At 48.4% G+C, this 21,131-nt stretch overlaps 2 protein-coding genes across 3 annotated transcripts; both read right to left on the reverse strand.

Annotated features, from left to right (window-relative positions):
* Positions 1 to 74: 74 nt before the first annotated feature.
* On the reverse strand, positions 75 to 6,492 carry KNSTRN (kinetochore localized astrin (SPAG5) binding protein). 2 transcript variants are annotated; one of them, XM_065684399.1, is made up of 8 exons: positions 6,342 to 6,492; positions 4,099 to 4,231; positions 3,892 to 3,948; positions 3,640 to 3,739; positions 1,892 to 2,006; positions 1,513 to 1,574; positions 1,317 to 1,391; positions 75 to 442 (listed from the first exon to the last, which is right to left on the reverse strand). In XM_065684399.1, the coding sequence occupies exons 1-8, from the start codon at positions 6,403 to 6,405 to the stop codon at positions 311 to 313; spliced, it is 738 nt and encodes a 245-aa protein (XP_065540471.1). In that variant the 5' UTR covers positions 6,406 to 6,492; the 3' UTR covers positions 75 to 310. The 2 variants fall into 2 exon arrangements, with proteins under 2 accessions (XP_065540471.1, XP_065540472.1); XM_065684400.1 differs by lacking the exon at positions 6,342 to 6,492 and adding an exon at positions 6,004 to 6,099.
* Positions 6,493 to 7,337: 845 nt separating this feature from the next.
* On the reverse strand, positions 7,338 to 20,634 carry DISP2 (dispatched RND transporter family member 2). Its single transcript, XM_065684472.1, has 7 exons — positions 20,412 to 20,634; positions 17,004 to 17,033; positions 14,890 to 15,013; positions 14,110 to 14,225; positions 13,543 to 13,661; positions 12,521 to 12,618; positions 7,338 to 11,640 (listed from the first exon to the last, which is right to left on the reverse strand). The coding sequence occupies exons 1-7, from the start codon at positions 20,537 to 20,539 to the stop codon at positions 8,224 to 8,226; spliced, it is 4,032 nt and encodes a 1,343-aa protein (XP_065540544.1). The 5' UTR covers positions 20,540 to 20,634; the 3' UTR covers positions 7,338 to 8,223.
* Between the last annotated feature and the right edge of the window lie 497 nt (positions 20,635 to 21,131).

The raw sequence follows: 21,131 nt of genomic DNA on the forward strand, positions 1-21,131 counted from the left end.
GCCCCAGAGGAGGGGAGCGACCGCCCCGGCGGCGCCCCGCGGGCAGCGCTGCCTCGGGGAAGGAAAAGCGCCTGACAAGAACATGCCGGTATTTAATGGATTAAAAACCACACATAGACACAACACGCCGAAAGCCCGGCACAGAGAAGCCGTTCACCAGCGGGGGGAGCAGTGGAGAGCACCGTGAGGGGCACCGGAGCGGGGATGTGAATCGGTTCTCACCACCATGTCAGAGTGAGGTCTGACTAGGAGAGCCCACTGGACTGGGAGTAAACCAGCAAAACCGGACAGCACAGTCCACCCTCACTCCTCACATAGCCAGGAGCAGCTCCAGCTTGTCAAGGACCACTGAGCACTCCTTCATGGATGCTTGGAAGGACGAATGCTGCTCCAGGGAGCACTGCCTCTCTTCTTCCGCTGCTTTCCACCTCGCTGTCGCTGTCTGTAGAGAAGTCAGTGTTCACTGTGTTTTATGAACAAAGCACTGCACAGCAAAGCCACATTGTAAAGCTGCTCCAGCTAAAGCATTTTAACTCCTCAGCAGGGTCTTAGCCCCAGCTAAACTGGGATTAGTCCACCTTGACTGGCATGTCTTCTACCACAGTTCCTTGAGGAAAGTGGCAATTCATGTCTGATTGAAGTTTTGTCAGTCTTGTATAATAGTGATTTCACTGGTTAGCTCTTCAGTGTCTTACTAGGATTGTAGAACTGCAATTTAATGTCTACTTTGGCCTGTATATAGACAATACTACTGAAACTGCTTGGGCTCATATACCTCTTAGCTCCTAGGGAGCCTGAGGTCTTCGGTATTCAACAGGTTTCAAGTTAGATCAAATCTCCTGAATTCCCATGTAACAATTAGACTGGAGGGGATCAGTGTTCTGCTGAGTGCTTACAAGCACCTGAAACAGCCTCAAGAAACTCTCTCGAGAGGAGCTGGCCTAAGCAGAGCGAGCTCCTTTCCAGTGCTGACATCCATCACTTCAGAGCAGACAGGGTCCAACTTGAAAGCTCTCAGTCACTAGCATCACTTTCACTTTCTAACTTGTTCCATGTTCAGTCATAGATTATTCAACCTGAAGCGACTTGGATGAGAATTAACATTGCCCCACCACCATAAACTCGGCTTTAAACCCTCTATTTAGAAGGGCAGTAATACAGCTTCTCAATATGTATTTACACCAGAAGCTGAATACTGCAGGCTTTCAGCCTTGGTTATCTGGAGACTAGAATGGGATCAGGAGCAAAACACCTCTCAGGATTCTCACTCACCACCGGATGCTTGTTACCTGATCAAGTCAAAGTCACCATCTTACCTGAAGTTTCTCATTTTCTTTTGCAGCCATTTGATTAAATAGCCTCAATTCTTCTATGAGCTTCTCTGTTAACAGCTGAAGAGCCAAAAGGAAAATAGTTTAATACAAAGCAAATAAACAGAGCTCTCAGCAGCTGTTGCTACAGCAGCACATGGACCCCTCAAAGCCTTCTAGTGCAACTTCAGAAGTTTCTTACCACTGTCTGCCTCTGGCATTCCCGAGTCTTTTCTTTCTCCTCCAAAATGGTGCTGCCTGTAACTAAGGTATGAGATGCATTAGTGAACCTCTAAGACCCAGGTAACTTTGCCTGCAAGAACTAACAGCTTTGCAAAGTGAGCTTTCTACAGCAAGAAAGATTAAGTTCTTTTCCAAGTTTATCCAGGACATGGTCTACTCCAGGAAGCAGCTTTTTCTCTAAAGCTAGGGGGCAAGACCAAAAGTCCCCTGGAGTTACAAGTATTCCCTTAATGAGGAAGCAGAGTCTAAATGTCTCGTGAAGAGTCACAACAGGGGGAAAACCAAGTGTGTTTCAAAGCACAAGTACCAGAATGGCATGTGAAGCGCATGGTTCTTACCAGGATCAATGTCTCTGCTTTCCAAAATCACCATGCAAGTCTCCTGAAGTTTCTTGAACTTCTCAACTTCTTGTACCAGGCCTTCTTTCTCATCCTTTAGGCCCTTTATGATGCGCTGTCATTAACACAGGTTGTAAGTGAATCATGTTTCCAAGGAGATTGTCTTCTCATTAGTCAGTAGCACCGAGTGTGACACCAGCGGCAATACCACTAGCACCATGACTCAGATCTTGCCCTTTGTCCCGAGCACCACAGCATATTAGTCTCTTGCAGATCCTTACTCCTGCTTCTTGACAGGATTAATATATTTGTCATGTCCACATGTCATCATAATTAATGGAAAAATTGGATCTTAGGGACAAATTCCTTTTAGGCAACGCTGGCATAGCTGCTGTCATGCTCCCTCTCATATCTATAAATAATTCAGGCATTTGGTGCACTGAAGAGCACATAAACATTGGGAAGAAGAGTACCTCTTAGACTCTTTAAGCCCTAGCATTAGTCCTTACACAATTCAGGTATTACCAGGCAATCAGATTAAGCTGATCAACCTCACAAGTAGAATGCAATTCTCCAAGAGAATCAATAAGCACATGGATTAGGCTGATCCAGCTGATGGCGTCAGAAGCTTTTGGAACATTTCGTAGGAGGTCTCAAAGGCTCTTAAAGAAATCAAGCTGTGAGATGAGAGGAATGATCATCTCCTGGATTAGTAACTGGTTGAGAACTAGGAAATAAAGTGAGCTTTTACAGCACAGGGCAGAAGCTGTGCTAAGTGTCCTAGAGTAATCTGCAAGAGGTAGAGAATGAGGCATCAATTCTCAGTCTCAACTCTATTCAAGAAAGTCCACTGAAGAGTCTCAGCTCTCTCAGCCTTTCCTCCAGTCCCTTGATTATCAGAGTGGCCTTTTGCTGGACTCCCTCCACAGCACCAGGAGCCCAGAACCAGACACAACAGTCCAGGTTTGGCCTCACTATTGCTGAGTAGACATGACAAAACTTGCAGGCAAAATGCAATAAAGGTCAGGCACCAATAGACACGGTAGCAAGTGAAGATAGCACGTGAGGAAATGTGAGCTCATATAAACTGAGCTCTGTGTTACATACTCAGAAGAGAGTTAGAACACTGTCTGTAAAACTTAGTGCCCAGCAGTGACCAAAATCCAAGTGGAATGTTCTTCTGTACCAAAACAAGACCATACCCACCCCTGAACACACATCTTCGGTACCGTACGCACTCTCACACTACATTGTGTGATGGGTTAACGAAGCTGGGAGACATGGGGCAAAAGGAACAAGGAAATTGAATAGTTTATCCACCATATGTTAGGAGCTACATAAGAAAGAGAACTAATAGACCTCAAACTATCAGTGGCAAGTGATTATTTACAGTTTCTCTTGGTGTAACTAAGAGGCATCTGGCAATATCAAGGCTGCTTTAACAAAACTTGAATCAAGTGTATAGTTGTGAACTTGAAATACTTTCCCACAATGAGTTTAAAATGGAATTAGAGCTCTGATGGCTATTTAACACTGATGTGGATGCCCTCTCCATCCAAACACATCGGCAGCAATTCTGATCTAAAAGTTCTAGCAGATACCACGGGTGTCAGAGGAGAAAACCCAGCCTAACTCTGCTGACTTCTGATGGAGACAGGAAAAGGAGCAAGACAACCCTTTGATCTGACCCTGTAGGGATCAGAATATAAGAGTTCCTCAATGATTTGTTTATTTTCCCCTTTTCTTACCTGTGCTTCTGTTAATTTGGACTGTAGTTGTTGCTTGGCTGTTTCCAACGCCTGATTCTTGGTCTTCAACTCTGCTTCTAGTTTGTATCTGTTGAGAGGTCTGTTGAGTCAAACATCAAAGATTGAGGGGCAAAATTATCAGTAGTACACACCTCCTTTTCTACTTCCACAAAAAGGCCCTTTTCTGAAGCATTTCCTCTTGTTTCTGACCAAAAGGGCATTACTGCATGAGGAGACTAACAGGAAACATACCCTCTTGTAGCTGGCTTCTTCAAAAGCGGCTCCCCTTTCTTGGCAGATTTAGGCAACCTTAAAAGATGGGTAAAACACAGTTACCAGAAGGCCACTACATCCTTGCATGCTACCAAGTCTGTTAGTTTGACAAACTCTGCAGAATGCTCAGCCAGCTTTAGGACATTTGCCAAGTACTAAATCCATCAATATTTTACTTGTATTTACCCTTGGCTTGTCGCTTTGAAGACACCATCTGCTGGGATGTTGGAGCTGAAGTTAAAATCAGAACCTTTGTTGAACTCCAGGTCTGTTCTTTTGCTGACACATTGTTTCTTTGAAGAAAAAGCCATTTGCGTTTCTGCGAGAAAAAGATAACAGTGAGAACACCACAGCCTACAAGCGAGGGCTGAAAACGGGGCACCAGAATACACAGTTACTGGAGCTCTTAAACCTTCAATTTAAGGAGAATCACAATTACATCTGCCTAGAATGGACATTTTAAGGTAGTGACAACTAAGGGCAGTCTTCAAAGGTTACACGGGATTAAGGGGCCAGAGCAAGCCACAGATAAGTGAGACAGTAGTGTTAAAACCCAGTTACCAGGCTAGCAATAGTGAGGGAAAGTTTGAAAGTGATCCATGCTCTGCTTGAGTGAGTCCAGAGGAGGCCATGGAGATGCTGCGAGGGCTGGAGCAGCTCTGCTCTGGAGCCAGGCTGAGAGAGCTGGGCTGGGGCAGCCTGGACAAGAGAAGGCTCCTGAAGGGGAGACCTGAGAGCAGCTCCAGTGCCTAAAGGGGCCGGTCATGTTTTAAGCCGAGGCGGTAAATCAGAACCATGCAGGGATGGGGAGAAGAATCGAAAGAATGTGATATGAACAGTCCAGTAACTGAGGTATAACACAAACTACTACTGCAACCACCAATAATAATAATGATAAGGGGAACAACAAGGGGAGAAAATATAAAACTAAAAGGGAGGAAAGAAAAAGAAAACAATGAATACAAGTGGTGCACAGCACAATTGCTCACCACCCGCCAACTAATACCCAGCTTGACCCAAGCAGCGATCTGGCCTTCTGAGCAACTCCCCCCCAGTTACTACACTGGGCATGATGTGCTGTGGTATGGAATACTCCTTTGGCTAGTTTGGGTCAGGCGTCTTGTCTCTGCTTCCTCCTGGCTTCCTATGTCTTTTCCCACTGCAAAGCTTGAGAATGAAAAGTCCTTGATCAGAGTAAACATTACTTGCAACAACTAAAAGCATCGGTGTTATCAGTGCTGTTCTCAGACTAAAACAAAAAACACAGCACTGCACCAGCTTCTATGAAGGAGAAAAATAATGGTTACAGCTGAACCCAGGGAAGGACTATAAGAAACCTGGAGAGGGGCTTTGGACAAGGGCCTGTAGGGACAGGCCAAGGGGAATGGCTTGAACCTGCCCGAGGGGAGACTGAGCTGAGCTCTCAGGCAGAAGCTCTTCCCTATGAGGGTGCTGAGGCGCTGGCACAGGGTGCCCAGAGAAGCTGTGGCTGCCCCATCCCTGGCAGTGCTCAAGGCCAGGTTGGACACAGGGGCTTGGAGCAAGCTGCTCCAGTGGAAGGGGTCCCTGCCCATGGCAGGGGTCGGAGCTGGGGGAGCTTTAAGGCCCCTTCCAACACAAACCATCCTGGGGTTCTCTGGTTAATAAAGGAGGTCTCAACATCAAGCAGACATCATGCCAAAGCGTTCTAAGCAAAGTTTTTCAGTACTGGAAGCAAAAAAAAAACCCACAGCCCACTTGAAGCTCAGTTAAGAGAGCTTCATACTTCAATTCACTGGGAGTAGATAACACCTCTAAAATAACACCACTGAGAAAAAGCTTTCTATATATGAAGTTTGTTTGGTTTTAAACCACAGCTGTTTGAGCATATAAAGCCTTGTCCATAGAGTGGGGATAGGAAGCTTCTCTCCCACAGTTAAGTATATTCAAATGCCCTATCCATAAGCACATGTTTAGAACCACAGAACACCCGGTTGGAAGGGCCCCAAGGCTCCTGACCTCTGAAGTCTACAGGTTACACTACAGGAACACAAGTGCTGCCATCGATACAGACTAGCCCCGTGTTTTTAGCACTAAATCTGTGTGCCTCACCTTTCTAAACCGCTGTAACCAGTGTCAAAAGGCGCATCTTCATCCCCTGTGGGGACACATACTCCTTAGGCCCAGCTCTGGAGCTTGCTCAAGGGGCTGAGCTGTGATGCAGCAACATCGGAGGTGCTCGTTTAGCAAGGAAAGCTTTAACCGAAGCCTTAAGGCAGCTGAATAAAGCCTGCAACCAGCCCTCACCGCGCCCACCGGGCCAAGGCAGGAATGGAGCTCCACCACCGGCACCGACACCCCCCCCCCCCCCCCCCCTTCGCACTGACCGGACACCAGCGGCCCGGGGCGAGCAGGGCAGGGCTCTCCGTGCCCCCGGAGCGGGCACTCACCTGCGTGCGGGGCCGCGCGGTGCAGCGCGCTGTACACGGGGATGCGGGACGGCTCCGCGTTCATGACCGCCACGCTCCTCCGTCAGCCACCGTTTGAACGAGCCCGCCGGTAAACGGCCACGGTGCCGCGCATGCGCAGAGCCACCCCCCGCCGCTGCCACAGCGGGCAGTGCGCGCAGGCGCAGTCCGGGGGGTACCCCCAGTCGCCTCAGGGAAGGCGCCGCGGGTATGGTGGGTTCTATGAGCAGGGTGATGCTGTTTCCCTTCACATCTGCCCTCAGGGGAGCCGGCTGCTGGCGGGGATGGCCTCCCGCTGCCTTGCACCGTGCCTTCGGGCGGCCCTCGAGGGGTTCTGTGGCCTTTGGGGGACGCTTTGGGTTGTGGAGCCCTCTCCTCGTATGCCATCAGGGTGTGAGGAGTGGTGTTTGTGTTTGAGGCGGTTACATTACCCCTCACACGCGCTGTAAGGGGAAAAGAGGCGCTGTGTAAAACGTTTATGGGCTTTTATTAGGTATTTTGGCAGTGTTTTACAGCAGAGTGCTCAAAACGGTGAGAAATCCGTGCAAATAGTAACAGCTCTGGTGTGGGGCGGTGTTCGGTCAGGGAAGGCTCAGGGCCTGCGGGCAGCTCCGCCTGCAGCAACAGCCACCAGAACACCCAGTATGAGAGCACCAGGGCACCCAGTGTTAGACCGCACCATGGAAATGCAAAGCTGAACCTGCTGTGCGTCTCAAATACGGTTATTTGCTGTAAGAAAGCATATTCCCAAAGGACGTCAGGCGCCTGTGGCCTGTCTCCCACAGAGCACTGAAAACTACTTGTGGTTGTCAAAGGGAGCAGGTCTGATTAAGATGTATGCTTTGCTTTTACTGGTTATACTGGAACATATACTGAAAGATGAAGAAAATGAAGCTCGGTGTCGGTGCAAATGAAGCATCACTCAGGTTTAGGAAAGTTTGTCATACGCCTTTATTTTACGTCAACTTGTCTAGAGAATGTTTTCTGTTGTTCAACAGAGCAAGGCAAGGACATGTTCGTTTCCCTGCTCGTTTCTGGTAAAGGAAGAAGGAAAAGGAAAAGTAAAGCTTCACCAGATAAACTTTATTGAGAGTTACACATTTGTGGGGAATGCCTCGAGTGGAACAGCTTGTGAAGACAACACACAAAGCACCCGAGTCACCGAGGGGACGAGGACACTTCTCAAAGGGGCAAGCTCACACCGAACATCTTTGGCAGTACCAGAATTCCTGCTGATAAACCAGACTGACAGTGTTACTGGGAACAGGTTAGGGCTGGATTGTGCAGCCCCCTCCAGGGTCAGGAAGAGACTGTTGTCAACTCAGACGTTGTTTTAGAACCTGTGGACTGTTTGATGAGATCTGTGAACCTGCACTTCACATAGTTTCTGATTCAATAGAAAACAAACTTTTTCTTCATTAACAACACACTCTTCACTTGATATCCAGGTTTGCAATAGCTGCAGGTTTTTTCTCTTTTTCCCCCCCATAAACTCTCTGCCATTAAATATCTGGGGAGATCCACTTCATTATTTCTCTCCTATGTGACCTTGACAAGAAAACAAAATCTAATCACCTTGTAAGGAATGACAACACAGGTTTACTCAATAACATTTGCAGCACGGCTGTGAATATGGCACCAGACACTGGAAGGTCAAAGGGCTTGTACTCCGTCAAGACTGATCTCACATCCTCTCTAATATCAGATTTGCTGGTTCTGTGGAAACACAGGTAATTGCACAGCTGAAATACTTAGAAATAGCCTCAGCTCCAGGAGAGGTGGGAGGAAAAAACTGATATTTACAGTTCCAGGAAGATTTCGACTTCCTCTTTCCCTAGAGTACACTTTTGTTTTCTGCAAGGTTTCAGCTGTTGTAACCAGAACTTTGTGCACTAGATCGTTTGATCCAAACGTCAGGCATGTCTGGCTGGCTGTTTGGTAGCACAACTGGACTCTCACTCCCTAAGCCAAATCGATTCTTCCACGAAGAGCTGTTCTGCTGCGATGCTGCTGGAGAGATATCAAAGACAGTCTCCCTCAGGTCCAGCCGCAGGGTATCTCTCTTCCCGTTCAAGTAACCCCTCTCTGCTTGACTGTACGAATCAGACAGCTCTAAGACATCAGGACAAGAACTGGCTGATTCAGCAAGCTTTAGGCCTTGCTCAAAATCACTGATCGATGTCTCACTGGAGATGTTGAGCATGTCGAAAGAGCTGCCAAGAGAACAAAGGCATCTGTGATTTTTGTAGATGTCAGCAGCAGGGAGATGGCTGTTGTCTGAGGTATAATCTGACTGCTGCTGGGCAGTGTCACTACAGCACTGTGATTTATTGAGCTGCACTTCTTTCATGCCAGCAGGCTGGATGTGGTCCAGCCCAGACCCATCCCAAGCTTTCAGGCCATACTTTTGACATCGACAGTCTCGGCAGAGTCTCTCCCTCTGAATTTCTGCTTCTGAGTTGCTGTGCTTGTAAGGAGAGGAAGTTTGCAGGGCAGGACACCGGCACAGGCCAACCTGCTGTTCTCCAAGGGTATCCTGCAGGTTCCGTGTGTCTCTGTCAAGGGAGGGGTGCATTCCTGTTCGGGGGCATCTGTTGTCTTCGACTTGCGTGTCTTCTGAGAGCACTGAGGGCCGGTTGGACAACTTGCTTGTGGAAGTGCTGTTGTCAAAACTGTCACTGAGTTTCCTGGACAAGGGCTGGAGCTCGTATTGCTCATTTGCAGTGTTGGATTCCTGCACCTTCCGCAACCGGTTTTGCTTCTCGCTCCCCCCACAAGCAAAGCTTCCATTCAGCCCCGAGTCATCAGAATAGTCTTTCATGGTGTGGGCACAGGGCCAAAGGATCTGCCCACAGTTCTTCTCTGGGCCGAAGAAGCAGCACAGAGACTGGAAGAAGAAGCTGGCAAAGCCACAGCTGATGCACTTGATCATCATGATGAATATACCCAGCTTCCTGTATGCCAGGACTGTAGCAGGCAGCATAATGACCCCTGCAGAGAAGAGAGCAGAAGCTGCCATGGCTGTGGCACAGCTCATCTGCTTCAGGGAAAAGGCCACGCGGCTCAGGCGGTCCGAATGGGGGCACAGATGGTAGGAGATGCAGTAGTTGACTGTAAAGTCAACAGAGAGACCTACTGCAGCTGAAATGAAGAGAGACTCCACTGCATTGAGCTGCCACTCCAAGAGGACCAAAAGGCCAATGGTTACCAGGACAGTGCCTGCAATGGCAGTAACAGAGAAAACACTGAGGAGAACATTCCAGGTAGTGAGCAGCAGCACCACGAAGGAAATGGCTATGGAGAGCCCCATGACCACCATCGTTTCTGTGCTGAGACTGTGCTGGAGGTTGTATAGCTCTAGTTTACTGGTAAACCACCCATTCTGGAGCCCCACGGGGGCAGTTTTCATTTCCTCTGTTACCCAGAGGTCGATCTCCTCATAGAACTGTTTGGCTTTGCTGTAGTTGAAGCTATAGTGATAAATAGTTTGAAACTGCAGCACTAAGGCAGCGAGATTTCCCTCCCCATCAAACCTGAGGCCCAGATCATACGTTTCTGCCCCTTCCCTGCCCTGTTCCAGGAGCATCATTTTGATGCAGTGTAGGAAAACTTCGCTTCCATAAGGGAAAGAGAACTGGTTACAGCACAAGTTGAAGCTGTGGTCTCGCTGGGAGCACTGGCGACTGTTCATCCACCTGAGAAACTCCTCCATGAAGCACACAGTAGATTTCTGCTCTGCATCAGGGTAATAGAAAGTTTTGTTCTTCACTTTTTGGCAGAATTCAAGGAGCCACTTCTGGGCATCAGGGTTTTGGATTGTGAAGGTGACATCTGTCACCAGGGTGCCGTTGCTTTTAGGGTTGAAATGGTCCCCGTTATCCACGGGCAGAACACCCCAGACTATGGTGACAGGCATGCGCTGCCCTTCTCCATGCTCCAGCCTCTCAAACATGAACTGGTGGCAGTACTCAGAGTCGTACCTCTCGAAGGGGTGGCTCAGTCTGAACACCTGGAGAGATGATGTCTCCAGAGTCGGAAGCTTGAGTTTGGGGTTGGAACAGGAGATGTAGGCACCTCCTATTGCCAGGGCAGCAAACCAGCAGATCCAGATGTACCGAAACTTGATGACCCCACAAGGCAGAAGCTTCTCAAAGAGCAGCTTGGAGGTTTCAGACAGCGTGTTCTGGAGACCCCTGAGAACGTAATGGAGGGAGAGAGTGACTCTCTTATGGCCGCTGTTGTTCCAATAGTCTTCTGGCTTGTAAATGCAGGTGGTTGCTATGTAGCGCTCATACAACACAGCTGAAGAAGGGAGCCAGGTCACCATGAACACCAGGTTCACCAGCACGGCGGTGCCCATGTAGATGGCGAAGCAGCGGATGGCAGTTATGTTGCTAATGTAGCTGGCATAGAAGGCAGCACCCGTTGTGAAGCAAGATGCCAGCATGAGATATGCAAAATGGTGCATGGTTTGACTCACCCACTGAGAAAGGCCCGCAGAAGGGTTCTGGTTCTTGCTGAGGTTCCAGATGTCGAAGAAGACGAAGGTGTGGTTGGCACAAATGCTGCTGAGAATGATGACTGCCGTCAGGTTTACAAAAGGGAAATAGGTGAATCTGAAGGCCACCTTGTACAAGAAGTAGGAGATCATTAATGAGCTGACAACAGCGAGCAGGACCATCAAGGTAATAAAGACTGAGCGTAAATAAAAATAAATGCTTAGAAAAATAGCTACTATTGCCAGGACTGGGTACTTAGTATCCAGTAAAAGATAGTGCTGGAATAGTTTCTGTTTAAGGCCCAAGTCCATTCCAGTGATCGATGTATAGTTATCAAACAGATCCCAGGATTCAAGGTTGTCTAAGTAGATCCCCATCATAGATGCACCTTTCCGTGTAGGCAGAAACAGCAGGCTGTATTTGAGAGATGGCACTTGGTACTCCATTGTCTGGGGACTGAGAAAGTCCCTGTCGACCAAGAAGTGAAGAAGCTGGTAGATGGCATTGAAACGGGTGCATTTTTCTGGGACTTGGGCACAGTGAGAGTGTTTCTGTCTCACAGGCTCAGGACCTATGCAGGATGGAGTGAGGATACCTTTGTGGTAGTCTGGAGCACAGGCACGAAGGAGAGCCAGGGTATGGGAGATGTCGCCTTGGGTTATCTCCAGACACGAAGACCTGTTGTACAGGACAGCAATGTAGTTCCCCAGGGACCAGCTTGGGCAGCATTCATTGGCTTCAGTACGTTGGCAGAGGTCTCTAAAGTGAACATGGGAGCGTATCTGAAAGACAGATGAGGGGTGTGTGTGTGTCACATCAGGCCCCCTCTGCAGGCAGGGCCACAGTGTTCCTTGTTCCTTGCACAGCCCTCCCCTCCAGGTGTGGTAGTCATGCTTCTGGAGAGCGGCTTTTGACATGGGCTTTTAGGGACAGGACAAGGGGGAATGGCTTTAACCTGCCCGAGGGGAGACTGAGCTGAGCTCTTAGGCAGAAGCTCTTCCCTGGGAGGGTGCTGAGGCGCTGGCACAGGGTGCCCAGAGAAGCTGTGGCTGCCCCATCCCTGGCAGTGCTCAAGGCCAGGTTGGACACAGGGGCTTGGAGCAAGCTGCTCCAGTGGAAGGGGTCCCTGCCCATGGCAGGGGTTGGAGCTGGAGGAGCTTTGAGGTCCTTTCCAACCCAAACCACTCTGGGATTCTGTGATTTACAGTTTGTAACCTCTAATGTGGAACTTTTGATCCTATGGCAAATACAGCTAATCCAGTTAAACTTCCCACTCACAAAACTTGCTGTCACAGCCTCCAAAATTATAGCTCCATTTCAGTAATTAGGTTCTGCTGCCCCAAATTCTCAGTGGCTTCTGGCAGACACCTTCGGCTTCTGGACCAAGTGCTTGTGCAGTGTCTGGTTATTCCTGTTTAATGGCAACTGCTACTTTGCAGCTGGACTTTAGTGGTAGGTGGAATCATAGACTCATAGAATCACAGCATGGTTTGGGTTGGAAGGTGTATTGCTAAGTAGGTGCAATGCTTTGGAGTCTTCTAGGCTGAAACCTGTTCTGCAGCTTTTGTTATTTTTGTCTGGCTCCCTTTCAGCTAGAGATTAAAGATCACAGCAATTGGAAAAGAGACAGCATGTATCTATGTTCCTCCTGACATTACTAACCTTGTCTTGTTCAATTTGGCACATGGACTGAATAGCTTGCAAGTTCCATAAGCTCCCAGCAGTTGTGGACATAAATACCAGCTGGGAATAGCTCTTTTCTGAAAGAAAGAAAATAAAAATTGATATAAAAAGGATTAGATAATGAGGATGAATCAGCCAAGCTGCTTGTGTAGACTGTTCATAGGGAAAAAATACATCTATATCACTGTCTATATAACTGCTGTGGAGGATCCCTGATGGGAACCAGGTCACAAAGACTTGTAGTGAGTGGTAGCATCTGCCTGGTGTGACCTGACCTCTGATCCTCTCCCATCTGTCAGCAGCAGGAGAGCAGCACTGGGGTGTTTTCAAGCACACTCTCCATGCTGTCAGCATGCTTCTAGTGATGGCTGGTGTCTGGTTCTGCACCCCTGCTCCAAGTGAGGAGCTTGGGTTCAGCCAGCATCTCCCAAGGACCTGCAGGTTTGGGGTTTGGTTTCGGAGGGGGAGTAGAGGCAGGGAAGAGAATAAAAGTATCCGCATGCTGTTCCTCTTTCTTCTACTTACTAGCACCCACTTTTGGGACAAATTTGGGGAGTACTGGAGTTTTCTGCTTTTCTCTCCAGGTTTTACTGCCATTTATGTTTCTTAAGAAGAAAAGAAAGAACAGAGAGGGAATGTGAACAGAGAGGGAGTGGAAAGAACAGAGAGGGAATGTGAACAGAGAGGGAGTGGGCATGTATCTTTTTTTCAGAGTATTCAGTTTTGAGATGGGTATATGATGGAAACGTCAGTTCTTTTACTGGTGCTATTAAGGTATATTTCTATGTAGGTATATAAGGTGTATTTCTGTGTGTGTAGATAAGGTTTATTTCTATCTATGTGTGTTCTACCTGGAAGGTGACACAGCTCTCACAGGGTGGGCTGGGACACACTGCTTTCTTAGAGCATATTCAGGACGTTTCCTTGTGTCCTAAACCACTCTGACAGTTCTGGGTGCTGTTGAGTTCTGGGGGTGTGATACTCAGTAAGACTTCACTCACCTGGGGGACCACAAAAGAAACCATCTGCTCCATAGATTTGTTCCACCATTCTCCGTGTCCTCACTTCTTGTTCTCCCCGAGCAGCATTCTGTCCTCTGCTAATGCCAATGTCATCATAGCTAGCAAGAGATCAGATCATTGTTGTAACTAGGGATCGTCTGGCTCTGAGTTACACTCACTGACAAGGCTCTGGTGCCACACACGACACTGCTGCAGCATTAAGGGTCCTCACAGCCCTCAAAGAGCATTGCTTGGGTGTCTGTGCCACTTTAAAGGGATCTTCATGAGACTGAGTGGGAAACCACATCCCGTTGTGCAGACATGCTCAGTCGCCTCTGCAGTCTCTTAAAGGTAATCAGTGCAGTAAAGGTAGGAAAAGCTCAGAGCCTAATTCCTGCTTTCCAGAGTAGGAAGTCCGCCGCAGGCAGGCAGACTTGAAACTCTGCAGTGCCTTGCTTGCTTTTAAATAAGGCATGTGTGTTGTAACTCACACGGGTATCTTGCAACATTGAATCAGTATCTTTACAGCCATCATCTTTCTCAATCTCCCCAAACCACCTCACATACCTTTTCTTTTTGGCATATGGAGAAAGGGACAAGGTCTTCTTGTAGCCTGTGTGGCTCTCAATGTTCCTCCACACAATGAGCTTTCTGCCAATGTCGGTATCCCGTGGCTTGAAACCCTGCAGCCAAGCAAAGGGGTTTTGTCATCAGCGTTTTAGTTTAGCTCAGCTTTCCTTAATCCTCCTCCTCGACACAGAAACTGGACGAGATTATTACTGCATCTTGGAGAGAGGCACAAATTGAATTTCCTCTGGAAATACTGCATTCCCAGAGCTGACAGAACAAAAAAATCCCCTTTCCTGTGCAGGGAAGGATGGTTACAGTTCTCTCTCCCTGAGAACATTAAGACTCTTCTCCTTGTCAAGTAAAATAGTCATTCAGAGAAATGGGAGCAATTTTCCTCTTCCTGGACAAACTCTAGTCTATTCTTACTTTTCCCAGATTCTTCATTAATGGGAGACAGGGATGACTTTAGAAAATGTGGGATCCTGCACAGAAACCAAAGTCCTGTGCAGCAGTGCTCAAATGGGGTAGTCCCTCCATTTCAGGAGCCTCACATAAAGGCTGTAGGAGCCAAAGCCAGATCCTCCATCCCATCTCCACCAGCCCAGCTAGTCCTTTTGGGCAGCCCCAGCCTTCCAGCAGTGGAAGGGGAGCAAGAGGAGCATCCTGGTTTGTGTGGGAAGGAAATTAAAGGCTCATTTTACATGGCAGAAAGAATGTATCAGTTTGGTCATGGATTTTCCTTATGTTCATGTTAATGTATGATCTGTAGGCACTTACCAATAAGGGTTCTGAAAAGTCAGGCAGATTCCCAACCAGCAGAGCAGTGACGGTGCAGACGACAGCCACCACCGAGCACAGCACCAGCACAGCCACTGGCCACTCTGCCATCACTTGGGAGTAACTGGAACCAGAGGGAGAAGGGAAAACACAGCTGTTAATGTGGTTCTGCTGTTAGCACAAACCTGCTGGTGGGCAACCAGTGAGTAAAAGGAAGTAAAAGAATTTGGGCTTTCTGGGTTTGACCATTGAAAAGCTCACAGGCTCCTGTGCAGTGATTCATGAACATGTTACACCTCCAACTGCATGTATGCAGGCAATTGTAATTAACTTGGGGAATTACATTTTGCCTCCCTACATTTCCCTGTCTTTTCAATCAGAAATAATAAAACCCAGACTCCTGCATCCTAGGGCAAAATGAAGCTTTGCATATTTAACTTAACAGATTGCATTTAAAAAGAGCTTCTTCCTTTTTTTTTCCCTAGCTCTGCAGTGTAAGCTTGTAGCTGACACACTGGCCAGCACATTCACAACCTGTGGACCCTGGGGAATCTTTGTGCTAATCTGAAATGTTCCTTAAAGAAAACTAACTCAAGGCCATTTTCAATGGGCTAAATTCCCTCACTTCATAGGGAATTGCTTGGACATCTGCATGGCAATAAAGGATGGAAGCTGCTGAAGTGATGTGTAACTGATGGGACGATTGCCAACAGCAGTCACAGCGCAGGCAGGCACCTTCTGCATCCTGGTGAGTGAATCCTGACTCCTGATCTCAGCCTCAAAACCAGTCCCTGAACCTACAAGAGCTTCTGCACATGCAGCAGAGCAGGTACCCTTCAGGGTGTGGACAGCACACACAAGCCCATGGCCTGGCTCTGCCTGGAACATCTCTCAGTGTGGCACACTTTTAATGCCATTTCCATACAAACAAACCCCTTCCAGAGAAGCACCTTAGTCTGTCAGGAAGTATTTTTACCAGTTACTTCTTAAGAGCTAATCTAAAATTTTCCATCCAAGTCCTGTTTTTCTCCTGGGACAAACTGTCTCTCCTATAGGATGATCTACAAAGTTCCTATCCTACAGTGTTTTACCAGTGCAGGTTTTACTGCAGGAAGATTTTTGTCTTCCTCAGAAATATCTGTTGAGATACAAGATACCAGAACGGTTCCTGCTCTGCTTTGGCAGGTTGCAGGTAGTTCATCTGTATTCTGATCTACTTCTGAAATAGAACAGTCTTTGTTCAAAATAGTTGACAAATATTTGAGCTTCATGGGGCAGTGAAATATTTATGAGCATCTGCCTCAGGGTGTGATGTTCCTGCTTGCCTGTTCTTTGGCTCCTAACTTCAGTGAGTCAAATCATGCACTCTTCCTCATCACTAGGAATCATCACAGGCCTTCAAAGAGCTTTCCACATCACTTTTGGTCAGGTATTCTTTTCAATGTAAGATTGCCTTATTGAGTTTGTTTTCAGAGATAAAGTCTTTGCTATGAAAATGAATAAAAATTGCCCTTTCATATATTAAAATAGCTAATTTCTGGAGGCTGGTTTGGGTGATTCCATGTCCAATTGCCAGGAAGAAAAAGAAAGGAAAAAGAAGAATGAGCTACAGTATCTGCTGAGAGAAGATACACAAACCCTTCAGAAAACATGGCCTATGAAAATAAGTTGAAAGCAAACAGATTAATTTGGGCAAATGCATTAAAAATCCTCTTTTGAAATAGGGGAACTTATTTTGTGGATGGGGATTTTATGTCCTGATTACTCATCTGGTGGGTCAGGCTGGATTAATTCTATGTATGTATATACACACACATGCATATGGGATTATTATATATATATGTAAAGCTATTGTGTGGAGTAGAGTCAGGCACTGCCCAAGAACAGCTACCACAACATTGTTGCTATTCATTAAGGCAGGTTAAACTGATCCCACATGCAAACTGGGATTTTCCAGGTGGATGGGAAGCCCTGAGCGGGAAGCACTGACCTTGCCTCTGAAGTGGGGCCTGCTGGGATGTCACCAACAATAACATTCTGCATCTCCTAATAGCAGGGTAGGGAAGCAATGGTAATAGGGGAGAAGGACAGGAAGCTTTTGAGAGCAAACGTACCTTTTTGGCATCCTGAAAGCTTTGTCGTGTCTGCAGGCAGAAGGAAAAGAGATGTGTTCATTTATTGCTTTTCTGCAAGGAAACCCTGCCAGGGGCTGCAGAGCACCAAGCTGAGCCATTGCTGCCACAGGACTGGCACTACATGGAGCAGTTTTATGAGTAACAGGGTCTTTTCCTCTCCCATTGGCATTTGAACTAAATGGGATGGGAAGACACAGAGTCACTCCTCAGTTTTGCCCCTCTAAGAAAACCCCATAGGTAGTAACAGACATGAGCAATGCAATCCCATAGAAATCACACTGCGGCTCTTATCCATGAAAACCTCTCTGGTTTAAGTGCTTTCTTCTGAATTTTTCAATCATTTCTTGACAAAAGCAAACCTCTTCATTGAATTTCAAGAGCTGGGCTAGCAATGCCTATAGATAGCTTTTAATTCCTGTTTCACTCAGCAAGGGCTTTCCAAGAAAGAGGATCCCATTGTTCCCTTGTCCATTCCAAAGGCAGCATGTGTCCAACCTGGAGGAGCAGAAGGCCAAAGCATTTCACCAGGGTTTCCTTCACAGAGGAGCATCTGTCATTCCTACCTGTAGGGCTCTGAGGAACAAAATAAGCCTTCCCCAGGGATCCAAGGTTACGTTTGTTGGTGGATCCCTTGTTGCACAAGCTTTACACTGAACAGCAAGGCAGCACCTCGATGGTCCTTCACCACATGTCGTGATTTAAACCCAACCACAAACCTCATTCGATCACTTTCCCTCCTTTTGCCCTCCCCCTGCTCCTGGAGGGACAGAGGAGAATCGAAAAGAATGCAACTCCCACGGGTTGAGATAAGAACAGTTTAGTAACTAAGGTATAACACAAATCACTACTGCTACCACCAATGATAATAATGCTAAAGGAAATAAGGGAAGAGAATACAACACCTCAGCACCAGCCAACAGATAACTCGCCCCACTTCCCCCAGCCGAGCACCGACCGATACCTCGTCCAACTCTCCAGTCCCAGCCCTTCCAGGTAACTCTCAGTTACATCCTGGGCATGATGTGCTGTGGTATGGAATACCTCTTCGGCTAGTTTGGGTCAGGTGTCCTGTCTCTGCTTCCTCCTGGCCTCCCCTCCTCCCTGGCAGAGCATGAGGCTCAGAAAGTCCTTGGCCAGACCAAACATTTGAGCAGCAACGAAAAACATCGGCGTTATCAGCTCTCTTCCCAGGCCAAAAAAATGAAAACATAGCACTGCACTAGCTACTAAGAAGGAGAAAAATGACTGCTACTGCTGAACCCAGGACACCACATCTGAAGGACCTCTCTCTGGTTACACTAAAATGCCCCCTTGAAATCTGCCCCAGCCTGGCATAGCCTTGGCTTGCAATGTAGCTTCCAGTGAATTGCTACCAGCCCTGGCTTCCTCTTCTCCACAGCCATGCCAAGCTCAGCTCAGCGAGTGCTCCTCCTCCCCCTCCCTTCACCCTTCCTCTGTGTTCTTGGCTTAAAGTGGGAGAAGCTCCTGTTGCATGCCAGTATCTGCATGGGGCAGATGCTCTGCTGCATCCCAGCAGCCAGCTTGTGAATTGGGGCAGCTCAACCTTCCTGGCAGGTTCTTGTGAATGGAAGAAAGGAAAAAGCAATAGGGGAGAGTTCCCCATGGAAGAGTCACTCAGGGGCACATGTAATACATTTTGTGTCCCCCATTGCACTAATGCTTTGTAGATCTGGGAGAAAAGAGCAAAGACAAATCCTCACCAGATCATGACAGAGAGGTCTCTTTCTGGCAGCACAGTGCCCATCCTGTGCTAATTCCCTCACAATAGCTCCTCAAGCAGATTTGCTTGGATTAAATGCCCCATTCTAGCGCTATCATGTTATCACATTTCTGTCTGCCAGTGCTGCATGTTCTGCAGGGGATTCACAATCCAGCTGCCTGTCCTACTGCAATAACCTGTTACAGAGACTGCAGCTGACAGTCCTGTTGGTGGTGTAGGAGCTAAAAAGGATCCAAGCTCCACTCTTTTGATTGCAATTGCTTTATGCTTCAAACACAAGCAAATTAAATCCTCTCTTAATGGCTAGAAAATCATGGAATCATGGAATGGTTTGGGTTGGAAGGGAGCTTATAGCTCATCCAGCTCCAACCCCTGCCACAGACAGGGACACCTTCCTGCTTGCTCCAAGCCCCTGTGTCCAACCTGGCCTTGAACACTGCCAGGGATGGGGCAGCCACAGCTTCTCTGGGCACCCTGTGCCAGCGCCTCAGCACCCTCCCAGGGAAGAGCTTCTGCCTAAGAGCTCAGCTCAGTCTCCCCTCTGGCAGGTTAAAGCCGTTCTCCTTGGCCTGTCCCTACAGGCCCTTGTCCCAAGCCCCTCTCCAGGTTTCCTGCAGCCCCTTTAGGCACTGGAGATGCTCTCAGGTCTCCCCTTCAGGAGCCTTCTCTTGTCCAGGCTGCCCCAGCCCAGCTCTCTCAGCCTGGCTCCAGAGCAGAGCTGCTCCAGCTCTTGCAGCATCTCCATGGCTTCCTCTGGACTCACTCAAGCAGGTCCACATCCCTCAAAATGAGACCAGAAAGGGCTTTTGTGCCTAACCCTGCCCTGCTGTACATAGGCAAGGAAGGTTCTGGTGCCATCTTATATCAGACTTCAGTGGCTTCTGCTGTGGTAGCAAAGAGATTATGGTCTTTAGTGCCAACAGTGGACTCCAGAAGGCACGCACAGAGAGGAGGGTGGTGCTGGCTGGATGGAGCAGAGCTGCTCACTCAGGCTGCTGGGAAAACCCATCCTGTGTGTGCTGGCCAAGAAACGTCCACCAGCCAAGCAAGTCTCTGGGGCGCTCCATGCATGGATGGAGTTTGCCTGGTACTCTCATGGACAATACGGAGTTTACAACCTTGTGCTGCCCAGCCTGGAAACCCAAATCATCTTCCTTGCTACTGTATCCCCCACTGCTTGGCTGAAGCCAGTCCTCACCCTCTGCTGCTTCTTCTCCCTTCCAGCACAAACAGTGGCTTCAGTGGGGACAGGGAGAGAAATTAACCGCTCTTATCACTGAGAAACTCTGTCAAGATACAGGATTAGAAGCTGGATGTCTCACAGTGCAAAAGGAGAAAATAGATCCAAGAAGATGGGCATCATTCCAGAGGCATGGTCTAGGAGCAACAGAGAGAGCTTGGCTCTGGGCATCATTCTAGAGGCATGATCTAGGAGCAACAGAGGGACCTTGGCTTTATCCAGTGAGTCCCCTTGAGAAGCCAGTCCTGCCTTCCCCTGGTGTGAGGGCAGCAGCTACCCCGAGCTGAAGAGCAACCCCATGTTTCATACATCCCCACCCAGCTCCTCCTCATCCTCCCACTTCCCACCACAATGTTCAGGAGATGGTTTTTGAAGGCCTCTGAGCCTCTCCCCATGTGCCTCTTACCTGACTGTTACAATGTGATGCTGCACCGGCCGTCGCTCCCCCGGGGACCACTGTTTCCAGGGGGTTTCCGAGGCCTCATGGTGGGAAGTTGGCCCGGGATCACCACTGGAAAGGTGGGAACACAGCATGGGCCTCTCGCCATGCCCAGGCAGTGGGGGCAGGCCACAGCTGCCTCCAGGCTCCTGCTGGCTGCAGGGGTAATAGAGGTGATGCTGCTGTGAGTCCAGGGAGCTTGATGGCACTTGGCCATTGGACTGGGTGGAGACTGGTCCCAGTGTGTGGCTGGAGGAGGGCAGATGATCTGCTCCCAGCCTGGGGGATGCAGGAACAGGGCAGTGATGAACCGGGCAGATTCTTTCCCAGGAAGTGCCGCTGTAGCTGGGCTCAGTGTTCCCGATCTCTGGCATAGCGAGGCAGGTCTGGCAAGGTCCTGCATTTGGCTTTTCTCTGTGAGGGAAAATAGGGCATGGTGAGACAGCAGAGCAGGAGGGAGGCTGTGCAGGGAACAGTGTCCTACACATAGGAGACTACCACAGGCTGGGAAAGCTCGCTCACTACTTGCTGTAGCAAGAGCCAGCCTCAGGGCTGAGCTGGGTTTATAAAGCCATCCATGACTCACTCAGGGATTCCAACACACATCTCTGTGCATGTTGCTCCAAAAGTTTGGAAAATTGGGTGATAGCCCCTCAAATAATTCTCCAAGATACTTCACTGTGGAGG

The sequence above is a fragment of the Lathamus discolor genome, chromosome 6, assembly GCF_037157495.1.
Source record: "Lathamus discolor isolate bLatDis1 chromosome 6, bLatDis1.hap1, whole genome shotgun sequence".
Taxonomy (NCBI): domain Eukaryota; kingdom Metazoa; phylum Chordata; class Aves; order Psittaciformes; family Psittacidae; genus Lathamus; species Lathamus discolor.